This window comes from Drosophila sechellia, chromosome 3R (assembly GCF_004382195.2).
Source record: "Drosophila sechellia strain sech25 chromosome 3R, ASM438219v1, whole genome shotgun sequence".
Lineage (NCBI taxonomy): Eukaryota > Metazoa > Arthropoda > Insecta > Diptera > Drosophilidae > Drosophila > Drosophila sechellia.
Window position 1 is genome coordinate 7163031 of NC_045952.1, and position 25345 is coordinate 7188375.

Consider the following 25345-nt stretch of genomic DNA (forward strand, 5'->3'; position numbering starts at 1 on the left):
CGAGCCATTTTCGTTGTTGGTGGTTGTGTTGCACGTTGTGCCGACGTTTTTCGTGTGACAGCCGCGCGTTTTGCCGTCGCGTTTTAATCGCCCGTAGAAAAGAGTTTGGAGCTAAGCCGTAAGGATACAGCCAGGATGTGCTGAGTGGCAAAAAGAAAATACACCTAGAGATGCCGCAAAGAACTCCCAGTCCCGCTAACTCCGATGTTTCGGTGGGTTCACCCAGTCCGCCGCCCCTGAGATCGTTGAATATGAAACGATTGCGGCTTTTGAGGAGTCCTATTAGCCTGGAAAATTACCGCCAAAAGTCATCACCCGTCAGGGTCAAGAGCTTTTCCATTGCCGATATCCTGGGGCGAGGGGATGAAGAGGATCGCGTGGAGAAGAAGCCGGAGAGAATTGCCATTCCCAATGCTTTACCAGGAGTACCTGCTCCCCTGGCTCTGATCAACGAAAGATTGCAAATGCCCGTGGTGCCGAATTGTCCTCCGCCGGCTGCACTACATACATTTTTATCGCCCGCTCTGCTCCACAGCTATGAGCAGCGTCTGGCCTGGGACTACCAGCGTCAGCTGCAGGAGCACTTCCAGGCACAGGCGCAACTCCTCCGGCACATGACCCTGAATCCCGCGATCATCGCCTCCGAGGACGGCAGTTCCGAGCGTTCCCAGCGATCGAGCAGCAGCAATGGCAGCACCGAATGCTGCAGTCCCACCCAGGCGGAAAAAGTGGAAAAACGTTCCCAAGAGGACAGAATGGAGGTTCCAAAAAAGTCGCCAGAGGAACAGCCAAAGGGGGTCAGCAAATCAAGTGGAGACACTCCCTTAGACGCCCTCTTCCAACTGTCCACCAAGAACTTTGACGAGGAGCAGGGTGAGTGATTTTCAAGTGAATATATATTTCTCTAAAACCAAACAGAAAATGGTTTAACTTACAAACACACCGAACATGAAAGACTTTGCGTCTAAACTGTGGCACCCAGTGGACAACCAACAATCTTATTCTTGCACCTTTTGCAATTACAATCTTCTTAGAGTTTTATGTTCCATATAAAAAAAATATGCAAACAATATTATAGTGCTAAGTAATAGATGATGCATCATTAACATTATTTGCATGTTTTTTTTCAAGTTTCATCAACACCCCTGAGTATTTGAACTTTTTGTTATATATGATCTGTAGATTTACTTACTCTGCGTTCACCTCTGTGTGCACAACCGCAATCAAATTACATTTTAATATAAACTGATTTCCCAACGAGACCCATCATAACCATTAGCCCGGACAGCGATTGATCAATTGTTGTCATTACGTCTTGATGAGATTCTGCTTAAGGCGTAAAAACAGTAGTGAGGTCAGCCTGCTCGGCCGAGGTGGCTAAATCAATTTCAGGCCAGCCGGCTGGCAGCTCGCTCGGCATCGCCTTTGATGGCAATTGCCTTTCCCAGACCCAGACCCAGTCCCAGTCCCATACCCATACCCAGATCCACTCGAAGGCCCCAGCCCGGTGATATGATGCTGCTCCAGCTGCGGCGAACTGCTGCTCCAGCTCGAACTCAGACTCCAGCTGATGGCTGATCTCTGATGGCTCTGGCGCATGCGTATCGTTCGGCATAATTTGCTTAGCGGCGTTGATTTCTCGTTAAGTCGCAGGCGCAAACCGATTTATCCCACACTCGGAATAAAAACAGAAACTGCCGGGAGCCACTGGGAAAACTATTTCTCATAATATCTTATTTTGGAAAACACATCATAACATAACATAAGAGTATCTAAAAAATATCTTAAACGGAACGTTTCTTTATTTATTATAACTTCAAATCAATTTCCTTCATTTGTTCGATGTATAACAATATTGGCCGTGAACGTCTATTAAAATATCTTGCTACAGCGGCTGCCACATTTTTTGCGAGTGCACTGACCAGCAATCCATCAGCGAACCCATGGTCTGCGCTTTTGTTCATCAGCTACTGAAATTGAATTTACGCGCCGCACGTACATCAGCCAATTGGTTCGTGCCCCACTCTAGATTGCCGCATTGCCGCATTGCCGCATTGCCGGATTGCTGGGTTGTTGGGTTGCCACAGAGCCATCTAATCAGCACCAGCTGATTTGATCGGTTGATCAACTGCTACTGGCATTGAGTGCTGCCCGGGATGATTATGATTATCGCCGAGCTGCACTTAAGCGCCGCAGTTTGCGAAAATTGTATTGCATTTCCCAAGACAGCATCCGGTGTGGAAGTGGAAGAGGGGACGCGAGGTTGGCCATGGACTGAACCCTTCCTACGGCTGCCTCCTGCAATTTGCCCGGCTGATCAAAAGCCGTAACCGGCCAGTTGGGGGAAAGATCTGAGGCACTTCCGCCTGGTAATTAGGAGCAGCGACAACTCCCATTGCAACGCCATCGTAGCCCCACTTGGAGCTTGGGCCTGCTCACCGCTCATGACGATTGCCGGCAGATAAACCATAAAGAGGCCCAGGCAGCACATACAAAATAATTACAATGAAAATGGCTGAAAAGTTGCAGCTATTTGAACAATGGACCTGTCGTTAGGTCTTGTCAATTACGCGTGGATACCTGCCACATTACGTCACCGAAGAATGGGTACCCTTTAACACGTTTCAGCAAAGTCGAATAGAACCCATAAGGGTTAGCAGATGTTTTAATTTAATGTTTACTTTCTTTTAGTTCGAAGAACGATTTCCTTGTATTTTCTCAGTTAGTATGTAATATTTCTATGGTTCCGCCAATTGAAAATGGAAAGTGGATAATTATTGGGGGGAACTACCCTCTTAGAGGGTATTCCGGCAAACGGATGGCGACTTGGGCACAAAGAAAGCCCGGTCGTGGGGTGATCAGCACGGGTTGACGGTGGCTGCCGCTGAAATGTGGGCTTGATGAAACGCCAAGACAATTGGCACAGACAGCCGCGTTATTGAACGCACAAACGGCACAGAGCGGCGGATGCATCCCTAATTACAATTTAATTACTAAAACTTTTCCCACTTGACAAAAGGCGGCGGCCATGGCAGTTGAGGACCAGAACACCAGAAGACCCAAAGCCTGCGAAGACTGCGACGCAGCCGAGCATGAACCACAAAACGCACCGCAACCAGATACATTGACAGGCCCTAGACTCACACAGATACTCCGGCCACAATGATGATGGCTCTTCGGGTTGACAGTTGATTTGACAGATAGCAGTGTAAACATTTTACAACATGCGGGCTGAGGTCGCGGGGCGGGGCGGAACCAAATAACAATAGTAAAACGCTGGCCGGGTGTTAGTTGTTAGGCTGCCCAAAGAGTCGGAGCTAATTAGTTCAACTAGACGTATACTTAATTTCGAATGGGAGCAAAGTCGAAAATGTAAATAAGTGGCGGATTGAGCATAAATTATAGTTGTAATTGGAAATCCGCACGGAGAGTGGGCCGGCCTGTGTGCTAACTACCATGCAAATGGATCCCAATCAGAGCTGTTATAGGGCAATTTTCAGTCACGTCAAATCAAACGATCCATAACCGGTCCACATCCACAAATGGTGCTCCCATGTCCCATATCCCACCGCAGCTAATGGGTGGGGTAATGGCTTTTCGAGATTCTACTTTCCGAACAACGTGACATTCGGAATGGCATGCCTTGGCTTAAAACGCCCCCTACAATGGTAATACATATGTATTTATCAGCTGTGCCAGATAGATTTCCATCTTTCGCATTAGTGGCCACTTGCCCTGTAATTGCTGTTCAAATATTTGCCTCCAGATCGCCGGGTATTAAAAATCTGTTTCCTGATAAGAAATATTAGTGCTGCGTGCATCAAAATCCATAAACAATTTAGCACACCGCTATTTGGATAACAACAATCTCTCTGTGAGTTTATTGTACTGGAGAGCACAAATTGTTTAGAATACCAAGGTTTCATTTGAGTTCCTTGGCAGCTAGGCAGAAATTTACTGCACATTCCGCCGATCAATGCGCAAATTGATCAATTGCACTTGCAATTTCATTCAATTTAAATGTTTCCCAAGAAACCCATTCAATAGGCGAAAACCTCTGGCAAAAGTCAACAAGCTCCCAGTTCAGACTACACATAAATCAAGCAGACAAAAAGAAATTCCGCTAAAGTGTAAAAATAAAATTCATTTCGAATGATTAATAGCTGCACAGCGTTTCAACAAAATTCGTTAATGACATTAAAACACCGAGCGCGGCGAATACTAATACTATAAAAAAATGTGATTCGCATATGTGCTTATTGAATGCTAGAAGGCGAGACTCGTTTGCCTCAATAAAATCGAGAAAAATGACTGCGGGCGCAAACTGTTCTAACGTCGCATAAAATATGCATGAGATATTGCAAAAAGCCTCCGAGCAGCCGAAACAAGTTGACAAGCCGGCGCTCGGCATAAATTCTCTAATTAACGGTTGTGCCTCAAATATTTTATTAAAAATTATAATTCGCCAGTTGTAAAAGTGGCAGAGAAATATGAGTTTGCGTGCCGACTAACCATAAAGCATTTGCATTAAAACGAGCCAGCGAAAACTACAGAAAACTAGCCGAACCTACGTGGTGGCCCCTCAAAATTGGTTAACTGCCTGATTTGCTTTCACTGGCCCTCGACCCTCCGTGATGGTCACCTCTACCCATATAGCCACGGCATTCCGGGCAATACCATTTCAAGCGGTACCACTCGGGTGGTCCGTCATCATGGGGCACCCCTCGAGCAAATTGCATGGCTCGCTCGGTTCGGTTAGAGCCAAAGTCAGAGCAAGTGACGCCGGGCCAGCAGATTCTCGCATCAGTATCTGAGACGCTCAGATACTTAGATACCCAGATACCCAGATGCGCAGATACCCAGGTACACAGATACTCGCCGGCTGAAAAGGTGTGCGAAAGCGACGCACTGAAGGTGTTGCCTACACGCTTTTGATGAGCACTAATTGAGCTCAAGTTGCATTTTTCTTCTCTGCCCATTACCCGCGATCCGATCGGGCGGAAAGGGGTCCAGTTCGGTTCAGCTCAGTTCAGTCCCGTCCAGTCCATTTCATCCTCCACTGTCCATCGGCGTCAAGATCAAAGCAGGCAGGCCGATCATAAAGACAAGCGAAAATCAAGCATCGACAGTTGCACAAGAGACAGCAAATGAGAGAATTAGCCAGCCGGGAGACCAGTCCTCCGACTGAGAATGAAACTGAATTGGAGTGGAAGTGGATGTGGATGTGGAAGTGGTAGTGGCAAAGGCAGTGGCAGCCGAGCGATAGAGGTGCGAACGAGAGTTGGCCAAGGAGCAGTACATTTGGTAATAACTCTATCAGAGCAGGGCCATATGGGAGGCCGAGGCCAACTGTTGCCAAATGCTAAGAGGGTTGGCTTCACGAAGAGAAATCAGGGTGAGGAAAGGAATAAACCTTTTGAGGATCAGTTCGTAGTGGTTCGCTGTTAACAGTCAATATATTTATACATCTTTTTAAAATATTTATGTATGTCTGACACAATTCCCATCGTAACAAGTTTACATATATCTACCAAAAATATTCACAACTTCCATTCAATTGCAGTAGCTTTCTTTTTCCGTGTACCAAATGAACACAGAAAAGGGGCTGGAATGCGGCATTCAAGTCAGGACCTTGTCAAAGTTCTTAAAAACGCATTCGCATTCTCGTTCCCACTGCGATTCGCATTCGCGTTTTTGCCAAACATTAATCACTGGCCGCAGTGAAGAGCTGGGACCGCCCGAGCTGTGAATTTTCGGCATGTGTCGAACATCAAAAGCCCGCGCCACGCATAAAAACCATTTAAAAACGCATTTTCTGCCTGGCCCCTTGCCCCGGAGCAACACTCCTCGCTGACCCCGTGGAACCACGGCGTATAGCGCACTCTGCATTTGGCCAGCAGTCTTGGCCAACAGGGTCTTTGCCAGGAAACGCGGAGTGCGAGATTGATGCGTTCACGGACAGCCCAGCGAACTACTGCAACCGGCTGACGAGGTGGCTTAAAGGCTCGGAGGGGAAAACGCATTTCCTCGCGGCTTTTCCAGCTGCACATTATGTGGGTCAATTGGCGCCTGGTCGGGCAAAACCAGTTTTCCATCCTAGCGCTGGCCATTGTGCGGATCTCAGAGTTCACTGCAAAAAAAAAAGTAGCTCAAGCCATGGAAAATATTTTATATAATTGAACAAATAATAAGTTAGACGCCTAAACTAAACTAGGTAGATGAAATAAATACTTTCCCTCCTATGATATGGGTTTTAATCAGATTAGAAGCATTTTCCAAGCCAACAGTAGGAACGCGGGAGTTTCTGTAATAATCGAGAAAATGCACGGATACAAATCATATTTATATGCCCAGGCCTTTGATGATAAATGTGGAAAAGCCAGCATAAATTAAAGCATTCAAATCATTAGCAGCGATGCCGAACAAACGAGCGATGATCGTTGGTTGGTCAGAGGGGAGGAATCAACCGAGCGGATGGGGAAATTATTCACGGCTACGGATCAGGCGACATTAATGCGAAGAAACATAGTTACAGATGGTCGGGCTGGACCTCCACTTCCTCCCCAGGAACCCCAGGCTTCCAGTTTTCCAGCCAGCAAGGTGTTGCCCTCCTTCGGGCTTCGACCATTCGCTGCGCCGACAGGTGCAGTCATCTATTTTTGACGAGCCCCGAGTATCGTTTGATACATTGTAAAACAAGAGGATTCGTTAGGGTTCATCATAATCAGACCGCTCCGTCATAGGATCTTCAAAGAACGCTTAAATTCTGCAGCGTGGCGGATTCTTAATGTATCTGGATAATAACATTAAGTGCAGGAGATCTTGCACTTGATAAAGTGGTTAAATGGGATATAAAATATATTTTGATATCAGAGGGGAGTGGTCCAAGCACATGGCAAGAAGTTAAAAGTGAGAACATTGTCACATTAGTTTCTTAGCGCATGTATTAGTTCCAATCAATCCGTTAATCATCACTTGTGATTTCTTCACTTCCTCCAACTCCCACTACAGTCGGATGCACAAAATCATTTCCTTTCCGACGATTGACTTTCCCTAATCAGTACATTAAGTCATTTTCACGCCTTCCCCCGCACAGGCAGTACATCAAAGAGGCATTCAGCCCTTCACTGGAACATATTCGAGACTTCGCCCAAATCCAAAGGGACGAAGGGCATAACGAATGCGGGAATGAATAGAGAACTCAGTGATTTGGAAAAACAAGCACAAGTTGGTGTTGTTATTGTGGATTTGGATGTGGATGTTGCTATTTACACGCAACACGACTGAGAACCAACCAACAACCACCAACAATCACCGCAATAAAGCAGGCCGAGAACGACAAACTTCACGGTAAAATCGAAGGAAGCTGTCGAAAAATGTTTTCTTCCCCCGAATCGCTTCCACAGATCGGTATATATAGTTCTATGGTATATCTATATGGGCTGCTACTGTGGGCAGTGTCAACAAAGCATTTAACACCTTCAGCGGCACAACAGCAGCCCCATGTGCTGGTGGGTATTTGTGTAATCGTTTATTAAAGTGTGAAGTAAATTAATTTGACTATGCGAGATGTTTGCCGCTGTTTCCATGGCAAATGACTTGCAATCGCTGACAAGATTAATTAATCCCCTTGCACAGCTGCGGGGAAATCGAAATGAAAACAAAATGTTTGCCTTAATTGATTTTCTTCTCCATGGCATTTCTTTTCGATTTCGTTTGTATTCCGTTTTGCAGTGCAGAATGTTATGACACGTCTTGTTATACCAACGAAAGGCGTTGTATTTCATGTTTTGGCCAAATGCAAAAGAGTTCAGTGCAGAGGAAAAATAGTACATAAAAAGTAGTACCTATAAACTGCAGAATACGTATACATTTGTATTGCTGCCACTAATTCCAGTTAATGGATTTAATTTAAAATTTCTTTGTAACCAGATATTCAATATATAAGTTCATATTAAAAATAAAATAGCATGGTAATTTAGTAATATATATTATATATATATATTTTCTTAAAATTGGTATGAATATTAGCATTAGCCCTGTTAATTGTTTTAATTTCCTGCGTACATACCGACTGATCTGGTTTTTCTGCGTGTAAATACTCGCTTGGTTGTTTGGGGCTGTTTCATGTCTGCCGACATTGCAACGCCTCCTTCCCCCTTCCCCCTCCCCTCTACCCATCACCCCTTTCGGGCTTTAACTTAACTCAAGCTCGTGTGTGCACTTTTGACAAGTAATTTAATAAAGCCAGCGACATGACGCGCTCTTGTTGCCAAAAGGTGTTGCAGTTGCTGCTTAAACATGCATAAGCCACGTTAAGAGCGGGGAGCTGGGAAAGGGGCAACCACCGCCGGTGGCTCGAGTGCAAGTCAGTTAGTCACTCAGTCGAGGAGCCGAACCAAGTCGAACCAAGCCAAACCAAACCAACCTTTAGTTTATTTTCGTAGCCGTTTGATTGCAGCTTGTAATCACAATTAAAGTGTTAAACATAAATGCCAGGGGCCAATGGGCAACTAACGAATGTAAAAGAGACAGTCGACGGAAAAAAACATAAAACATAAAATAAAGGCAAGGAGGCGCACAAGGGTTGCTCACTGGCTTATTGCTCAAGTGGCAAAATGACTGGGGATCGGCCGACGCGACGGATTTCTGGGCTTGGAGTTTATCATTTCACGGACATGTCTACGGGCTGACAGCTTTGGAATTTCGGCAGTTTTTCGATTAATTAATTGACTGCCTGCCACCAGCCAGCCAGTCAAGTTCGAATGCATTTAAATGCTAAGTTTCGTTTGTCATAACAGCGGAACGAGCGAGCAGAACTAATCAAATGGGGCTGTTTTCTAAAAACATAAGCAGTGTTAACATAAAATGGTGCTGATTTCCACGTCAAAGCTTTTGAGTCGTGGAGATTATTACACAGAAAAAAATGCAGTAAGTTCATTTAAATTAAAATACGAGATAAAACGAGATAAATAACAAGTAACGCTCGCATACCCAAAAAGAGTTCTAATAAACAACTTTAATGGCAGGAAATGATTTTCCACTTGATTCTACTAGTCCTGCACGCTTTATCAATTTACTAGCTAACTCTGAAAATCGCTTGATTTATCACTCAATGGTGCGCTTCGTCACTACGTGGACTGCCATTCAGAGTGATTAAAATGTATCTTGTAATTACCTTTTTTTGGCTAAACTAACTTTGCGGCCTTAGAAAAAAAAAACATACAATTATACAAAGCTAATATAACATGTTTTTGATTGGTGAATTTAATTATACAATGAAACAAGCACTTAAGTACAAATATTGCCTTCAACTTACACATTGGGTTGATTTTCAAGCATACTGTTAAACCAATTTCTAATAATTCACTACAAATAAGCATATAAAGTATGTGGTTAACACTTATAATATATATTTACCAATACCTTGTAATCGCCTTTAATTATAGTCGCACAATGAATTATTCTATCAGTGTAAAAACATTTACAATGCAAATCTTAATGCTAAATGCTTGGCCGACAGATCGCGCCAGGCCAACACCTTTACAAATTACAAGTCAGCATTTAAATGGCCGTTAAGTTTATGACACGGCATCCACGAAATAATCAACTGGCGATCGAACAAATCGGACTCATTAAGATGCCAACCGAAGATCTGTGCCAGTTACAGTTCCACTTTTCGAGTTGGGTGACCAGAAAGCCAGAACTGCGTCCATCAGAGTCAGGCCAGTTAATTGATTTTAATGTGCCAATATCCTGACTGGGTCGTCGTCGGACACAAAACATGTGCTCCCGATGTGGATCGCCACTTTTCATTAATCGCTTTGGTGTTAATTTATGGCGTATCTTTATGGCCCAGACTCTGAATCAATTGCTTCCGTCTTGTGTCGTCTGCGTCGGCCATCATGGGCAACCATCCACCCGGCAGACGTCACTTCAGAATGCACTTGAATCTCCTTGCAGCTCCCAGTTCTCGCTAATTATGGCAATTAAAAACCACTAAATGTAAGAAAGAAACGAAATTTTCTATGGCCGATCTTCGTCGTCGCCGTCAAGTGTTCCCTCAGAGGCATCCAGCCAGTTGAGTTCAAGTGGCTAGTGGCTCGGATTCCCGATTACGGATTCCCAGGTCCCGATTGCGGTAATAAAAATTGCATCTTAATAAAGCATAATCACCGCTCCCCAAATGGACGGCCCGAGTGTTTTGTCAAGTAGGAGAGAGCTGCCGTCGGCGGTATCCTTTGGTGCGCAGGATATGGCTTAGATGCAGCCGCTGATTAGCCGATTAGCCGATTGGCCAAGTGGATAGTGTAGGACAGGCGGGTCCATTAGCAGGCGCAGTTGCGTTACACATTATTGAGCATGAGCTACGGCTGGCAGCAACTGCAAGTCATAAACAATTTCAATTGCCGTTGCACATTCGCAACACTCAATTAACGCTTTTCAACAAAGGCCCAGCCAGCAATACACAATGTACACTATACTACAAACACTGTGCCATACAACGGCAGCCACAATAACAATAATAATAATGCATTCATCACTTTATGACGGCCCCACATACAAACTTGGCCTAGACAATAGTGTCAACCATAAAGAGATTGCAGAGCCCGAGCGGCGTATCTATTAAATTATGCTTAACTATGTGCCTTTGTTTGGCCACTCAGTGGTTGTGGATGTGGCTGTTGTTGTTGCCACTTCTTAAGTGTCTTACTGCGGAGGCACAAGGCTAAGAGCAGCTGCTGGCCAACAAAGGAGCAATTTGGGCGACTCTTCTTTACCACTTCCACCTACCACGGCAAGAACATGAAAAAGCGTAGTCATAGAAAGATCTTCCTAAAAAACCATTCTTATTATCGATTTCGCTCGCCATATCAAAAGCCAAATATCAATTGGTCCGGTTCAGCTTGGCCAAAAATAGACGGCCCACGTAACGCTTTTGGCAGACACAAAAGCACCCGACATATGTTCCAGTGTATCGAATCGGCTTGTGTGAGCTCAGATGTGAAATACGTAGGAAATAACACGAATTTTTCATAAATTCTCATTTTGCATGAGAGCGTGGGACTATCGAATACGGGAATGCAGTAAACATTTCTGGAATACCCTATAATATCTTAGGATGATGCACAGAAGGTAAAGTTCTGTGTTGATAAACAAGTTAAAGTGAATATTTCAATCAAATGGCAAAGTCTTACTTTATTCCCAAGAATTTCGATGAACTCATATATAAGTATATATTTTATGAATATATACGATTGCCCCTCCAAGGAGATCAAATACCAAATTAGTTAAACGCAAAATTGAAAACGATTGAGATTATTAAAATTCACTAGTGTTGTTTCAGATTTTAAAGCTTAATATATCTTTATAAATTTAAGAAGAGTTTTTTTAATCATTTTTCTTACAAGGAGTGAACTTTAACTTTTCCTATCCCTTGCATTTGAATCTGTGCTAAAAATATATCAATTTGGAATGAGACCTATGAGAAGTTACCAAATTAACTGCCTTTTTATGCCTGTCCAACTAACGCTGACCGCTGTATTTCGCCTTGGGCATCACGCACATTTGTAAACGCCAACGAAATTGTCATGGGGCATGTTTGCAGCCATACGCTTCGTATACGTAATGGCAGCCTGGACGACTGCAACTGCAACTTCCCCTGCGGCAGCCGCTGAGCAAATGCATAAAGTGCTGAATTTATGCGCATTTGGCCGATCGGAGGGGCTGGGAGCCAAGTGGCTGCCAACGGGGCGTATATTTAATTAAATAAATTCCAAGAGCGACGTCGCTTTTTTTTGCGTTTTTGTGCGTAAATTTGTATTATAAGAGTGCTGATGTGTGCGTGCATGTGCGTCACCTGCAATTAAATAAATCTGCGCATTGTTTGCAGTGCCGTTAAAGCGGCAACCATAAATGGGACAGTAGTATTTGCAACAGCGGGCGTTACACTATCCCCAGGCGATTTTATAATGCTTTTAATGTGCAATAGTTTTTCCAGATATGCTATGCATAAATAATAAATAATATTCTAAGTGATTATATGCACACGCAATAATTAAAAAAAAAAGCTGGGTATATGCTTTTACATCCTAACAATATCTTGCACATCGTATCTTACTTTCAAGTAATCACACAAAAACTTGTCCTTAGTAACCAAATTACAAGCTAAATATGAATATTGTACTTTAAAATTGTATGAGTACACTTTCGATTTTCTATAAAAACATCAGTTTCTTTCAGTGTACACGATAATGTGTACAAAAAGTGCATTTGCACAATATTTAATGTTAATTTATTTGGCTTGTCATCCGGCGAACCTTGCAATTACGAAGGCTAAGTGTGTGCCACGCCCACCGCAGCCTGAGTGCCGAGTCTACTACACAAAAACACGCACTCGCAGAATCAGGCCTACATACTTACATACATACTTATGCTTATATCTAAACCAGACATATATCAACGGCTTAACAATTGGCTCAGACTTGTCGTCAGGTGGCCATTGCCGTTAAGCCTCCGCTTTTCCACCGCCGACCTCGTCGTCCTGCCCATTTCCACTTCCAATCCCGTTCTTGACGCCTTGCGTGTGCCACTCCCCCTGCCACACCCGCTGCCCCCCAACCACCCATCCGCCCATCCGCCCACTGCCCCGCCCTCCCCTACCCTCACGCATTCTGATACTTTAATTTATGGTCTCGCTCGCAGTTTATTTGTCATGCCAACATGCTGTCGCCGTAATTATACACATAACCGTAACTAGTTTTTTGTGTTTTCGGTGCAACATGCAAAACACTTTTTACGGCCCTCGCAACACGAACGCACATCAAAAGCGCCATACAAATGGTCGCTTGTTATGGCTAATAGCTCGGATCGCATTGGAACAGAACCCGTTCTGAAGACCAGTCAATAGAGGACGCAGAAACGGTTATCGGTACCCAAGACATGGCTATTTCGGATCAAATGGATATGTAGCCGGCTAGGTAATAAGTGTATTTCGCACTTGATTCGAATGTCTTTATCTTGACGATTTCAGTTAAGAGGCTATTATGAATAAATTATGGTGTAAATTAGATTTATGAATAGAGATTAATGTAAATTACTCAAATGTATCTGTGTACTTTTTGTTGATTTGGAACTTAAACTTTACAATTGAATACAGGTTTACGTTGCAACAACGAGATTGTAGATTGAAGGAAACATCAAGTATTATCTGAGAATTTTGTGTTGCGATACCTATTAAACTTAATAAATTTAAATAAGATTATATTTTTATACCAACTCTATTTGCGACAAATGGCTTTTCGAGCCTCTCAGCTGGTAGCCAAGTGGCATTTTTCCAACTTCTCGATGCGAACGGCCATCGGCAGTGAACTTTCATTTTATGGCACTCACTCACTAAAAACAAAACCTACGAGCGCGGCCCACTGCTCTTGCTTAAAGCCGCTTATCTGGCCGGCTATATCGATAAACATAAATTATGCGATATTGTCGTTGTCGCCCCAAACCGGCGACTACAAGCTGAAAACTGCCAACTGCCAAGTGCCAACTGCGGACTGCGGACTGAAAACGGCAAGCGGGCCAACGCCTTTTCGAAAACGGGCAGCCAACATGCAGGCGCACATAAAAACTCACCATAATGATAACGATAATGATAACGATGCGCAGCGGTTTGTTGTTTTACAGCAAAATTATGTGTTATTAGCGCGCAGGCGCACATGCACTGCGATGAGAGATGCACTTGCTCGTCGTCCTGCTGGGCGATCGCAGTGTTATAAAGATGCCTGCTTTATCACACGGCTTTCGGGATCGGCGGGATCGAAGATCAAGCGGATCAGGGACCGTTTTAGATAGGTATAGACCCCTAATGGGGACTCCTAGTCCGTTGCAAATTAACTTGTTCCTGAGTTGCGAGTTCTGCCGCTCGTGCCGCAATCTGCGCTCCAGTCGCATGGGTACTAACTGAAATTTATCATAAATTCCAATACCTTACGACTAATGGGCGTTGATTAGCTAATTTGCCGCGCTCGTTTCATTTTCCACTCATGCCTGGCAAGTCATTTCAAATACTTAATACTGACTCGTTGGTTGCTTTTCGTCGTCAGAGCCGTTCGATCAAAACCCTCGCCAGCACATTTGCCAGCACTGCACTGAGAAAAATCTCACCATCGATCTACAGCAAATAATCAAATTAATCGTAAAGTCTGAGGAAAGTCATAGTAAGATAGTAATATTCTCGAAAATATATATTTTGGTTCAAGTAATTGAGTGATAATATAAATATTATTTCATTAACCGAACAGCTTATAATTCTCAATTTATTTTTGTGAGGAGCCTAATCATCTAGCACCACCCATAATGATATGGTCCCAAAGTATTAAAGTTAATAATAATAACTTTTTTCCCAAGTGCACGACCAGTCCATCTCCTGTTTGCCGTCGGCCCGTTCGCTTTGATCTCCGCTTAGGAGCTACAAATTCATTGCTCACCCCGAAATAATGAATGAAATCGAATCGGAGCCAAATACCGGGCTAAAACCAAATTAAATGCCGTTTTGGCTTTGTGCGTTAACAGAGCCTGGTTAGGCAACCAACAACGACGGATTAGCATAGCGTGTTGTTACTGTATCATTTTTGGCACGCATGTGCACAGGCTCTCCGTTCCCGTACTGCTCTAACTGAACGTGCTATCCCTCTCTCTCTCTCTCTCTGGGCCCAACAATGAGAAGATTAATTTATGTTATTAAGTCGGCACGGCAGCCTTTGATCTTCGCTTCTGCGAGGTGTAAGGTAGGCCAGTCAATGGCGGTGGCAATGCCGGCACCTGAAGAATCCCAAACCCCCGCCCAGAACCCAGAACCGCAGAGCCTCAGAACTACAGAACCACGAACAATCGATGCACAAAACGATCGAGATCTACACCATCCGATCAGATGCGATCGGATTCGATCGCATCGCATCCGATCGATCGCACGACCCTGACCACAGAAACCCCAGCTACCTGCAGCGAGTTAGATTGCCCCTGGTCCTGGTCGCTGCGAAGTTGGTTCCAAGTTGAGGAAGTCATTCGGAGATTCTGGTTCCGACTCCTAACTCTCTCTGTCTCTCTCTCTATTTCTCTGGCTGCGCATCACTACATTAATTTGTAATTTATGACAGCTTGTCATAATATCAACGATACTGCGCTTGTAATCCTCAGTAATTTAGGTACCATTATACAAGGTGATAGTCGAGTAAATTAGGCAACGAGTAAATAAATATATTATAACTTATTTGTACATTTTATGTTAGTTACATTTCGTAACAAGCGAGTACAGTTTCCGATTATACTCTAAAATTGTGTTAAGACTGTTCATTTAATTGATAATTCATTATTTAAATAAATTTAAAATTATAGTTACTTCTATATGTCGCATAAATGACTTCATTTATTTCTGATTTCCGAGAACTAACTTCGTTAGCACATTTCTCTGAGTGGAGCTAACTCCTCGCCGAAAGGCATTCACATTTAATCAAATTTAAAATTGATTCCCAACCTGTGGTTTTTGTTGGCGAGTCGCTCATTAATAAGCACTCGATGTGTTTTCCTCTTGTTCGCCGCCGCTTTGGTTTCGCTGAGTTGTCAAAACTATCGTACAATGTCTGTGGGGCAAGTTTAGCGGCTCGGCGATCGCGATGGTTATGGCCATGGTGATCATCATCAGCAGGGATCCATTCATCTAGAGGCTGCTTGGGGCATTGTTGGCTTTACATGCCGTTGTCAACGCTCTTTGTTGTGCCACCAATAGAGCGGCGGCGCCTTTGATCCGGCGGCCAGTTCAAAGCCCCCAACGAACTTCTAACTCAATTAGTGTGTAGTTTTTTAAACGGTTTTGATACTACTTATAAAGACTACTACTTATAAAGACATTAAGCCAGCAAACCCATTCCGCGCGATGGGCTGGCCCACATTGGAGTCGTGTGTGCGAGGAGGCTGGTCCAGGAGTCGGAGCTGGGGAAGGTCACTCAATCAGGGCGCAGGATCCCATCCCATCCCATCCCGGCCTATCCATCCCGAGAGCCGCTGTCTGCCCTTTGATCGCCTTTTAATGATGATGACCATTGTTAGCTGATGTTAGCGATTGCAAGCCCAGATTTTCACTTAACATCAGCCGCCAAATACCGCCGCCCCAGATCGGGAGGGCTTAAAGAGCATGCAAACATAAAAATGATGCAGTAGGATCCATCCACCACCGAAAGAGGTAGTGAATCTGGGCCAGAGGGGGGAAACACAGCGCCCAAATTGCAATGCTACGTAAGTTTTATTGTCTCGCACAGAACAAGCGATGCTCACACAGTGGTATATATTGCGCTACGGTTGGCCATCATGGGAACTCCACTCATTACTATATCGACTGACTATTAACAGTTGCAAAGTGTGTATTTCTAATAGTTCTTACAACAAATGGTGATTTTTTACTACCTTAAACAAAAGTTTTATAGTTAAACAAAGTAGGCGAGAAAACTTCATTTGGGCCTTAAAAATTATGTGACTGCAACGAATTTTTTCACATTTTAAACATCGCTACATCTTGAAAGGAATGACGAGCCTATATACCAATATTCGTTTGTTTCTATATTAAATTCTTTTAACAGTCGTCGTAAGAGAAATTATCTACGAATTTGGGGATACGTGAACTCGTAAGATTTTGTGAGTCGTACTAAAAGTAACTTTCCAAAATGTTATGCATATATGCATATTGTCTTTATGTCCATTAATATTTACATTCATTTCATTTAAATATAATGAATATAGCATTACGAATTTTTATAAGTGCCAACCAATGTGTTCTTAATTAACTCTTAAATCTCTACTATTCAGCATGCTCTTAAATTATAAATAGAATTACCTTTTAACGCCGTCTACCGCAGGTACTGGTTTTTATCGACGTCTTTATGATTTTGACCCACTGTCCCTGCAACTTCATACCACTGCGCCTCGGGATGCGTCGAAACATGGTTCTTGCAGACATCGCCTGGGATCCAGAGACTGGCTCCAAGCCCTCGCTCCTCCGTTCCGTCCCGCCGATCCGAGCTCCCAGTCTGCAGCTTCGTGTTCTGCCGAGTCTTACACTGACTGAATTCATTGCTCTTTACGTTACGTTAAGTTTAAGTATACGTTTGCCCACTGCCCGAGCGCCATCTCGTTTAATCTGCCTTTTAGAGGGCGGGGCCATAGTATTTTATACGTGTTGATCAAAGGGAGCCGACACTTTGTCTCGGAGCCGACGCGTTGTCCCCTCCCGCCCGTTGTCCATCCGAAGCTTTGCGTAGCGCATGCGCAACGGTCCGATCGTGAATCATGTGGCGGATGCCAAGCATGGGGATCGGGATCGGAATCGGGATTGGCATGGTCGGGTGGTTGTATGGATGATTGGATGGATGGATGGACGGGTGTCCCGCGGAGGAGTGTCGGTGTGTGGCCGGGACTCTTCTCGTCGGGCCCTACGTACATATACATTATTGAATTAAGGATGACCACGTTTTCGGCGCTTTGTTTCGCTGCGTCGGAATCGCAATTGATTTGCCAGCCATTAAAATCAATCAAATGTAATGCCGGGGGTGGTCCACTGGCAATTACAAGTAAAAGTCGCAAGTCAATAGTCAGTGAAAGGTTACATCTTCAAGTGATCTTTAGTAATTAAGAGCTTGGATATATCCATTTATACATGTACTTCATGCTTATAGTCTTTACTAAAAGTTTCCGTATACATAAGTTCGATCGATTTTTATCATATGTTTTGGTGAACATCGACTGCAAACGATTTGTGGGTTTACCCTTTTATGTTTACATATATTGGAGAACGAGCCGCAGGACATCGGAAAGAAAGTGCCCCACTATCCGATCGTTTGGTGCATGTACATGTGTATGAAGAAATTAGCCGTCGAAAACATCTGATTGCTGCCCCCAGGTACCGTTGACATATTCTTCCACTCGCCAAATCGCCGGGGCTCTCAGAAATTATTGGCCATGTTAATGTTTACAAGATGTAATATCGCAATCAAAATAGCTGCGGGCCAACATGAACATGAATACTTTACGCTCTGCCGCAACGTACGAAAATTTCAATTAGGGAGAAGGGGCAGAAAAGACCCAGAGAAAGTCCTTTATGCCAACAGATAATCAGAAATTTCAATGGCCTAAAGGTGTCACGCAGAGACCCATGAACATAAAACTGTTCTATCCTGGTATATAAACACTCAGTGATCTTGGCCTTATGTCCGTTGTAATTGCCAACCTTCCATTCATATATTTTAGTATTACTTACCTTGTATATTCCATTTGATTATTACAATAATGTTTGCAAAGGATTTTGCTTGTTAGTGCCATTGTGAGATATCAGAATATAAGATATACATCTGGTCTGGCTGTTCTGAGATATCACAGTATAAGAATGTATCTATTATGCATCAGCTCCTCCTTAATAACGTTCATTTTGGGCTAAAAAGAACACTGGTTATAAACTCGGGCCTGTTGCCAGATCTCCGGGGCGGTACAAATGACAACAAAATACAAAAAGTTATGGGCGCATTACGAGCGTGTAAACAAGGGGCCAACGATGACAGTCTTCCAGTTCGAAGGAAGACCCCACCAGTCGAAAAGTCGCCAGATCGAAAATGAGGAGAAGAAAATACCAAAATTTATAACTTTCTCGTTATGGAGACGCACCCCGCGCTCCACTTCGATTCGTAATGATAATGGGAATGGGAATCTCCGTGGCCAGCTCACTTTGTCGGCGGCTAAATTTGTCTCATCTTCTTATATTAATTTGTGTTATTGTGTCTCGGCCTTTCGTAGGCCCAGCAACAACAACAGCAACAGCAATAATAATAATAAAAGAGCCAGCAACAAAGGTAGCCAAAAGGTATCGGGTTTTATAACCTGCTCGAACTCATCAATTTCATTGCTAACAACACGCAGACACGCCAAAGTGAGAAAAATATGCAGAGCCCGCCATCGACTTTGATCCGGTCTGAATCATCGCTGGGATCTCGGATTCCAGATACCATATACCAGATCCCGAGATTCCAAAACCCAAAGTGGGTACTCTTATTTTCATATTCGGGGAGAAGGAGAGACGCCGGCAACGTCATAAGTAAACTTCTCGTGTTGTTTCGGGGATTTCAAAAAGCCATTTAGAATAAATTAACCGGGACCTACCGCTAAAAAAATCTCTGATCCGATAGGATCACAAAGCGGCACTCCGTAACTTTGTTTTCATATTGTGCTCCTCAGAGCCCCAAACCCCAAGACCCAAGCCCCAAACAGGATTAAAATTAGTTTTTGATTACGCTTTCGAGCTTCTGGACAACGCAATTTGTGGTCTGCCGCTGCTGCTGCTTCTCCTGCTCTTCTGGCCATAATTAGCGCTTTTAGCCAAACTCTTTTGCATCCGAAGGTCGCCTTTGTCCTTTGCCGGCTCGAGTTTGGAGTTTGTCATAACGCTGTGGTGGCGGCGATCTTATAAAGCTATTGTCAGGTATTTAGGCATCCCAGAGCCCTGGGAATGTGAAATTCCTTGCGGTCGTAAATCCGAAAACCTGAAAAGCCCAAGCTCCTAATTGAGTCTTCCGCTGGCAGCCCGATTTCACATTCCACATGTCATGCTTTTGGCCTGCTTTCCTCCGGCCAAATCCAGCTACCAAACCAGCCTGCCTACCTACTCGCCTTTCAAAGGGTCCGCTGCGATCCGAAACATTTGAAGAGCGTGTGAACAGCAGGCACCTTGTGGCAAACAATTCGAGTGTTCCCGTACCCTGGGCATTAGCATTAGCATTAGCCTTATCCGAGCGATGCGATACGCATCTTGGTAGCACCAGAGTATCTCGACGCTGTGATCTCCACTGCCTTTTATTATGATGTTCGCTTTATGCGTGCATCCCCGGAGATTACCATTACCACTGCCACCACCGCTGCCACATTTTGGGCCGCTGGCTGATCTCGTCGACTGATTGATTTGGAGCTGGCTTTAATTGAATCGTTCGGACTTAATCAACATAATTGCTCCGGCACTTTGAGCCGCACTCTGGTTACAGCCTGAGCCGCAGCTCATTTTCCAAAACAATCTCGATCGATGCGAAGGAGCGGAAGAGCCGGTCGTGATCCGGCATTAACCAGCGAGCGTTTAATTAATTGCTGTTAATTTATGTGCCTCCCAGTAGCAGAGTCCAGCTAATTTGCCTAATTACCAGCCACACCATTAGCCATGCGCACCAGGAATGGACTCCAGATTAGCCGTTGATAAGGCACGCCATCTCAAATCGCGTTGTGGCCGTGCACTCGAAGAAAAATCGGTGTACTAACAAGTTCATATTAGTATGGGGGGTCTAGACTAAAATTGGCTACCTAAAGCCACTTTAGTTTCTCTAATATCTCCTATTTATATTCAAATAAACAGTAGGTTCTCCCATCGCAGTTTTAATATTTGCGTTCCGGTGCAGTTTCTTATATAAATAAAATAATAATCATACTAGTTTAAGCATTCGTTTTGTTTAAGTTCTTGCCTTTATATACGATGCGTTATAACAAATAATTGTCTAGACCTAAAATACTTATGTATATTTTTGTAGCATTACTATATATTTGCCCGTATTAAATCAAGTCGTTTAAAATCAATTACCATAGAGAATGTTTCCTTTGGAAATACTTTCGCCTTCTGTAAAGTTATAAAAAGTATAATCCTTTCAAAAAAGGACGTTCAGATTTGTTGTAAAATGTTTTACAGGTATATATTTCCGGTTTATGAACGTGTTAATCCTTAGAGATTTGCAACCCGACTTGACTTTTGCGTAGTGTACACTCCGCCGCATTAGAAGCAGACCCAACCCACTGGCACAAGGACAATGCGTCATATTGTTTGTGTCTCAATTAGCAACGCTGCCAGAAGACATAAGTTATTCGTACTTTCCAGACAACAGGAGCAGCTCCCTGGACCCATTGTGCTGGATGTCGCCCGGTGGTTCGGTGGTTAGGTGTCACCGGTGACTCTCCGCCGCCTGCCACAATGATTAGTTATGCTGATGACATTGTTTGTTGGCCACGACTCGAGGTGTAGGTGTTGACCAGGTGACGAACTAGGTCGTAATTCTTTCGGCAAATACCCGTGCAGTTTAGCTCCGTCTGGGCGGCTGTAAGTGCCGCAACTGACACACGCTCTCCATGTGGGTTAAGCCATTAACCAGGCTCCGACTTGGTCCAGCCCCCCGAAGTGCAGTTTCTTAATTAATAAAGCTCAGCAAATGGCCGAAAACACACCCAGCATCGCGATCCCCAACCAGTTTTTGGCCAACAGCAGGCTAGCCACGGCCTTTAATTAGAGGCGTGGCTAGGACGTGGTATTGATGGCAAGTGGGCCACATTAAACTGGCTAATGAACAAAATTGAGCTGGCTAATGAATCGAATTCGGTTTATGCCCTTAACGGTTAGGTTTAAGAAAATGACAAATGGTGCCCAGACTATCCGCATTCCATCTTTAATAAAGTATTTTTTGTACATTCAATTTTAGCTAACTAATCTCGCGTATCTTGTTTTAAGCAGACTTATGTTTAGGTAGTACTTGCCTTACCGGCAAAGATTTTGTTAACAGACAAATGTGTTGCCTTTAAAAATTAATTCGTTGGAAAGATGTTTTCCAAGTAAAGCATTTAATTAGTTACAAAGTAAAAGAACCTACTCGTTTAGCTTACTTTTTAAAAAGTTATTTAACGCATTAGCAAAAACCCAACGAAGGGCACGACTCACGCACATTTTCAGTGTCCTGAGGGCATTCCTACCATTTACCTTTAATTAACTCTTCATGTTCCTGCTCATGTTAATGGAAAACACGTTTATGTGCGCTTCCTACCGCCAAGGATCCTTTCAACCCTCGATTACTGGTGGCAAAGGGCGTTCCCCAAACAGTAGATTATCTAGCCTCACAATAAACACATCAGGATAGTGTCAAAATGGCTTTGGACCCGAATTTCGACTTTAACCGCAAGGACACCGGGGAACAAGGGAATAGGGAATAAATCAACCCCGCCATTCCTGCACATTTCAAGGACCAAATTCGGGTGTCTTAATTGTTATTTGTCGGACATGTTTAGCAACAACTGTATTGCCCGACAGGGTTTCCACTGCGCAGCTGCCATCTTCGCCCATCGTCGAACTTCCTGGGTCCTTCTGGATCCCCCAAATTCAACCCCATAAGCGAACAAGGCAACAACCATTTCCGTTGATACTTTGGCTGAGCACTCACACTCATTCGCGGCGATCATTCCGCGGCGATATAAATATCGGGCATTAATAAACACTCAACCGAAAGGCGCAGAAATTGAATTGCTCGCGATAAATAAACAATTCCTAATGGGGTTGGGCTGGCTGGCATCCATTGGGTTCAACTGGGTTGAAAGCCGTTTCCGCCGAGAAATACTTTCGAAAAAAACAAAACCGACGGTAAAAACATCAATCAGCCGCCGTATTACCTTTAAACATGCCAAAAACAAATACCGGCAATCAAAATCCAAATCAAATCAAATCCCCATCGAATCGCTTAAGAAAACAACACAGGGGAAATCATTCAACGCGGCGTGGCCAATAAAACGTGATGGTATGGGTGTACATACATACATATATAGAAGAAGCTAGAGCTGTCTTTATGACCAACGATTTGTGGATGTCGGATTGTCTATTATGAATTCCATCGAATTGTGTGTTTGGAATTGCTCTAACCACGAGCATTTCAGTGATTGAATCGAAAGTGCCGGTGAGTGCGTAGAGATCGGCCGTAAATGCGACCATTAAAGCATCCTCACAATAATCTCCGGACAAAGATCTGACCTGGCTGCAAAAGCCTAGAGCCAAAAGTCCCATAAACCCCCACCGTTTTACGATCATCCGTGTGAAGCATATAAAAGTGACTGATATCTGAATAATTTACGATGACATCACACCTATCCGCTGCCGATATAGTTGATTTTAAAGTTGATCTTTTGCATTGCAGATCCCGCCACGTTGAACATATTTGCCACGCGCTCCAATCCCAAGAAAAAACGCAAGTCCCGCACAGCATTCACCAACCAGCAGATCTTCGAGCTGGAAAAGCGCTTCCTCTACCAAAAATACCTTTCGCCAGCGGATCGCGACGAAATCGCCGGCGGCTTGGGCCTCTCCAACGCACAGGTGAGTATGGGAATGTCTGTAGATGCTGGTCAAGAGAGAAAATACGATTGAAAATCAGAAGGGTGGACTCCCACCTTTCAGGGGTCAAATTCAGTTTTCAGGATAGAACTTTTCCTTTTTGAAAGGCCATGGGCGGAAAAACCTAATACATACCCTTGTTGAAAATCTGCTGTTTTTCGCTTTTTTCAGGGAAATATCTATGTAATACTTACAGTTAAAATCACAAAAGATATCCATTTCTGGATAGGACTGAAGTACATCTTATTCAGACACACAATTTCGTAGACTCGCCTGGTAGTGCCTATTTATTTTTCAGTCAACATGTAAATATATAAAATATAATATATAATATATAATATATAATATATAATATATAATATATAATATATAATATATAATATATAATATATAATATATAATATATAATATATAATATATAATATATAATATATAATATATAATATATATAATATATAATATATAATATATAATATATAATATATAATATATAATATATAATATATAATATATAATATATAATATATAATATATAATATATAATATATAATATATAATATAATATATAATATATAATATATAATATATAATATATAATATATAATATATAATATATAATATATAATATATAATATATAATATACAATATATAATTGGAATTGTTTTTTCTTTGGCTGAGTAAATGGTATCTGATAGTCCAGGAACTCGACTACAATATTCTCTGTTGTTATAATCTATCCATTTTGTTCTAATGTCTGCAAATTAGTAAATATCCGCGTCCTAAATTGTTTAGCGATTGCCTATACTTATTTATAAGTATAACTATATATATAGTTGTACATATAAATCTTTTTTTTTTGATCAAAGCAAATTCTATTTATTAAGGTTTCAAAAGGAATCGTTCAGTAATTCCTCTGTACATAACCTAATGTGTGATAAAGATAAATGAGACCAATTGGTATCTTAATTATAAAGTACAAAAGAAAGAAAAATCTAGTCTAGTTATCAATTACTTAAAATGTAATATGTTATATTATCCTCCGGGTAAGGAGATCGCTGGGGTGTACCCTCTTCAGTCTTCGGAGGGAGATGGGATCAGCTAGGATAGTTGCTAGTCTAAAACATATCATCTTGATTTTGAAACGTATTCTCCTCTTTGTGAACCAGTAAAGAGCAACTAATAATTTCTCCTTTTAACAGGTCATCACTTGGTTCCAAAATCGAAGGGCCAAACTTAAGCGTGACATGGAGGAGCTGAAGAAGGACGTGCAGTGCGAGAAAATGTCAGCGAACCAAAGCTTTTTAAAGAACGTTAATGACTTGACTATTTTAAAGACCCGACCAGTCAGCAGATCCCAATCGCTCGCACCACCTCCACCCACATCACCACCAGCAACACCAGCAGCACCACCACGCTCACATGCAGAGCATAGGATCGGATAGGGATATGGATAAGGATAGGGGTCGGGAGAAGGATAAGGATAAGGACAAAGAGGAGCTGCGCATGCTGAAGCTCATGACCCTGATGCGCTATTCCGATGGCAAGTTGCTCTATCAGCAGCCACCGGCATCGTATTTGCCCATTCCCCACAGTCAAAATGCTGATTAGCCTAATTTGTAAACTATTGAAAATAACGATTTGAATGCATATATTTTGCAAAAAAATAAACCCGCTTAGTTTGAGAAGAAATGGCGAAGCTCCTTTGGTTTAATTGATTCAAGTATTTTTCACTCCTATGTATGAAATTACCACCTATGAAATACAATTTTTAAAGATGTGCATAATATATAATAATTCACGTGCTAGGCTTAATTTTAACATATTTATCTGTATATTTTCAATGTGAAGTTTTTAAGGATAAGTTTATTTCAATTACGCGTTTATTCCATTTGCCCTTTCTAGAAATCATTTAAAATAAATTATTCCGTCTGTGGTTTTAAATGTAACATCTGGTCCACTGTAACTAAGAGAGTTAATAAGCAAACCTTAAAAATATTCTTAAAGTTCGCCTTTGAGAATAACCATAAACCATTCAGTTCCATAATCAGTACGTGTAACAACTAAACAATTTTAGCTTTATTACGTTGAATAAAATATTTTAATATATCTTGTTTTAATAATAGTAAAAG

The 25345-nt window shown here is 42.7% G+C and overlaps 1 protein-coding gene across 2 annotated transcripts; it reads left to right on the plus strand.

Moving 5' to 3' along the window:
- On the plus strand, positions 1-25322 carry LOC6614344 (homeobox protein Hox-C9). Of its 2 annotated transcripts, none has more exons than XM_032722166.1 (4): positions 1-873; positions 23019-23197; positions 24416-24498; positions 24561-24742. In XM_032722166.1, the coding sequence occupies exons 1-4, from the start codon at positions 171-173 to the stop codon at positions 24646-24648; spliced, it is 1053 nt and encodes a 350-aa protein (XP_032578057.1). In that variant the 5' UTR covers positions 1-170; the 3' UTR covers positions 24649-24742. The 2 variants fall into 2 exon arrangements, with proteins under 2 accessions (XP_032578057.1, XP_002038783.1); XM_002038747.2 differs by having other exon boundaries at positions 2-873; positions 24551-25322.
- Positions 25323-25345: the final 23 nt, after the last annotated feature.

Bases quoted from the DNA above. Each gene is read 5' to 3' on its own strand.
- LOC6614344 (XM_002038747.2), top strand. From the start codon at position 171: ATGCCGCAAAGAACTCCCAGTCCCGCTAACTCCGATGTTTCGGTGGGT. The intron at 874-23,018 runs GTGAGTGATTTT...TTTGCATTGCAG, and splicing joins GAACTTTGACGAGGAGCAGG to ATCCCGCCACGTTGAACATA. The intron at 23,198-24,415 runs GTGAGTATGGGA...TCCTTTTAACAG, and splicing joins TGGGCCTCTCCAACGCACAG to GTCATCACTTGGTTCCAAAA.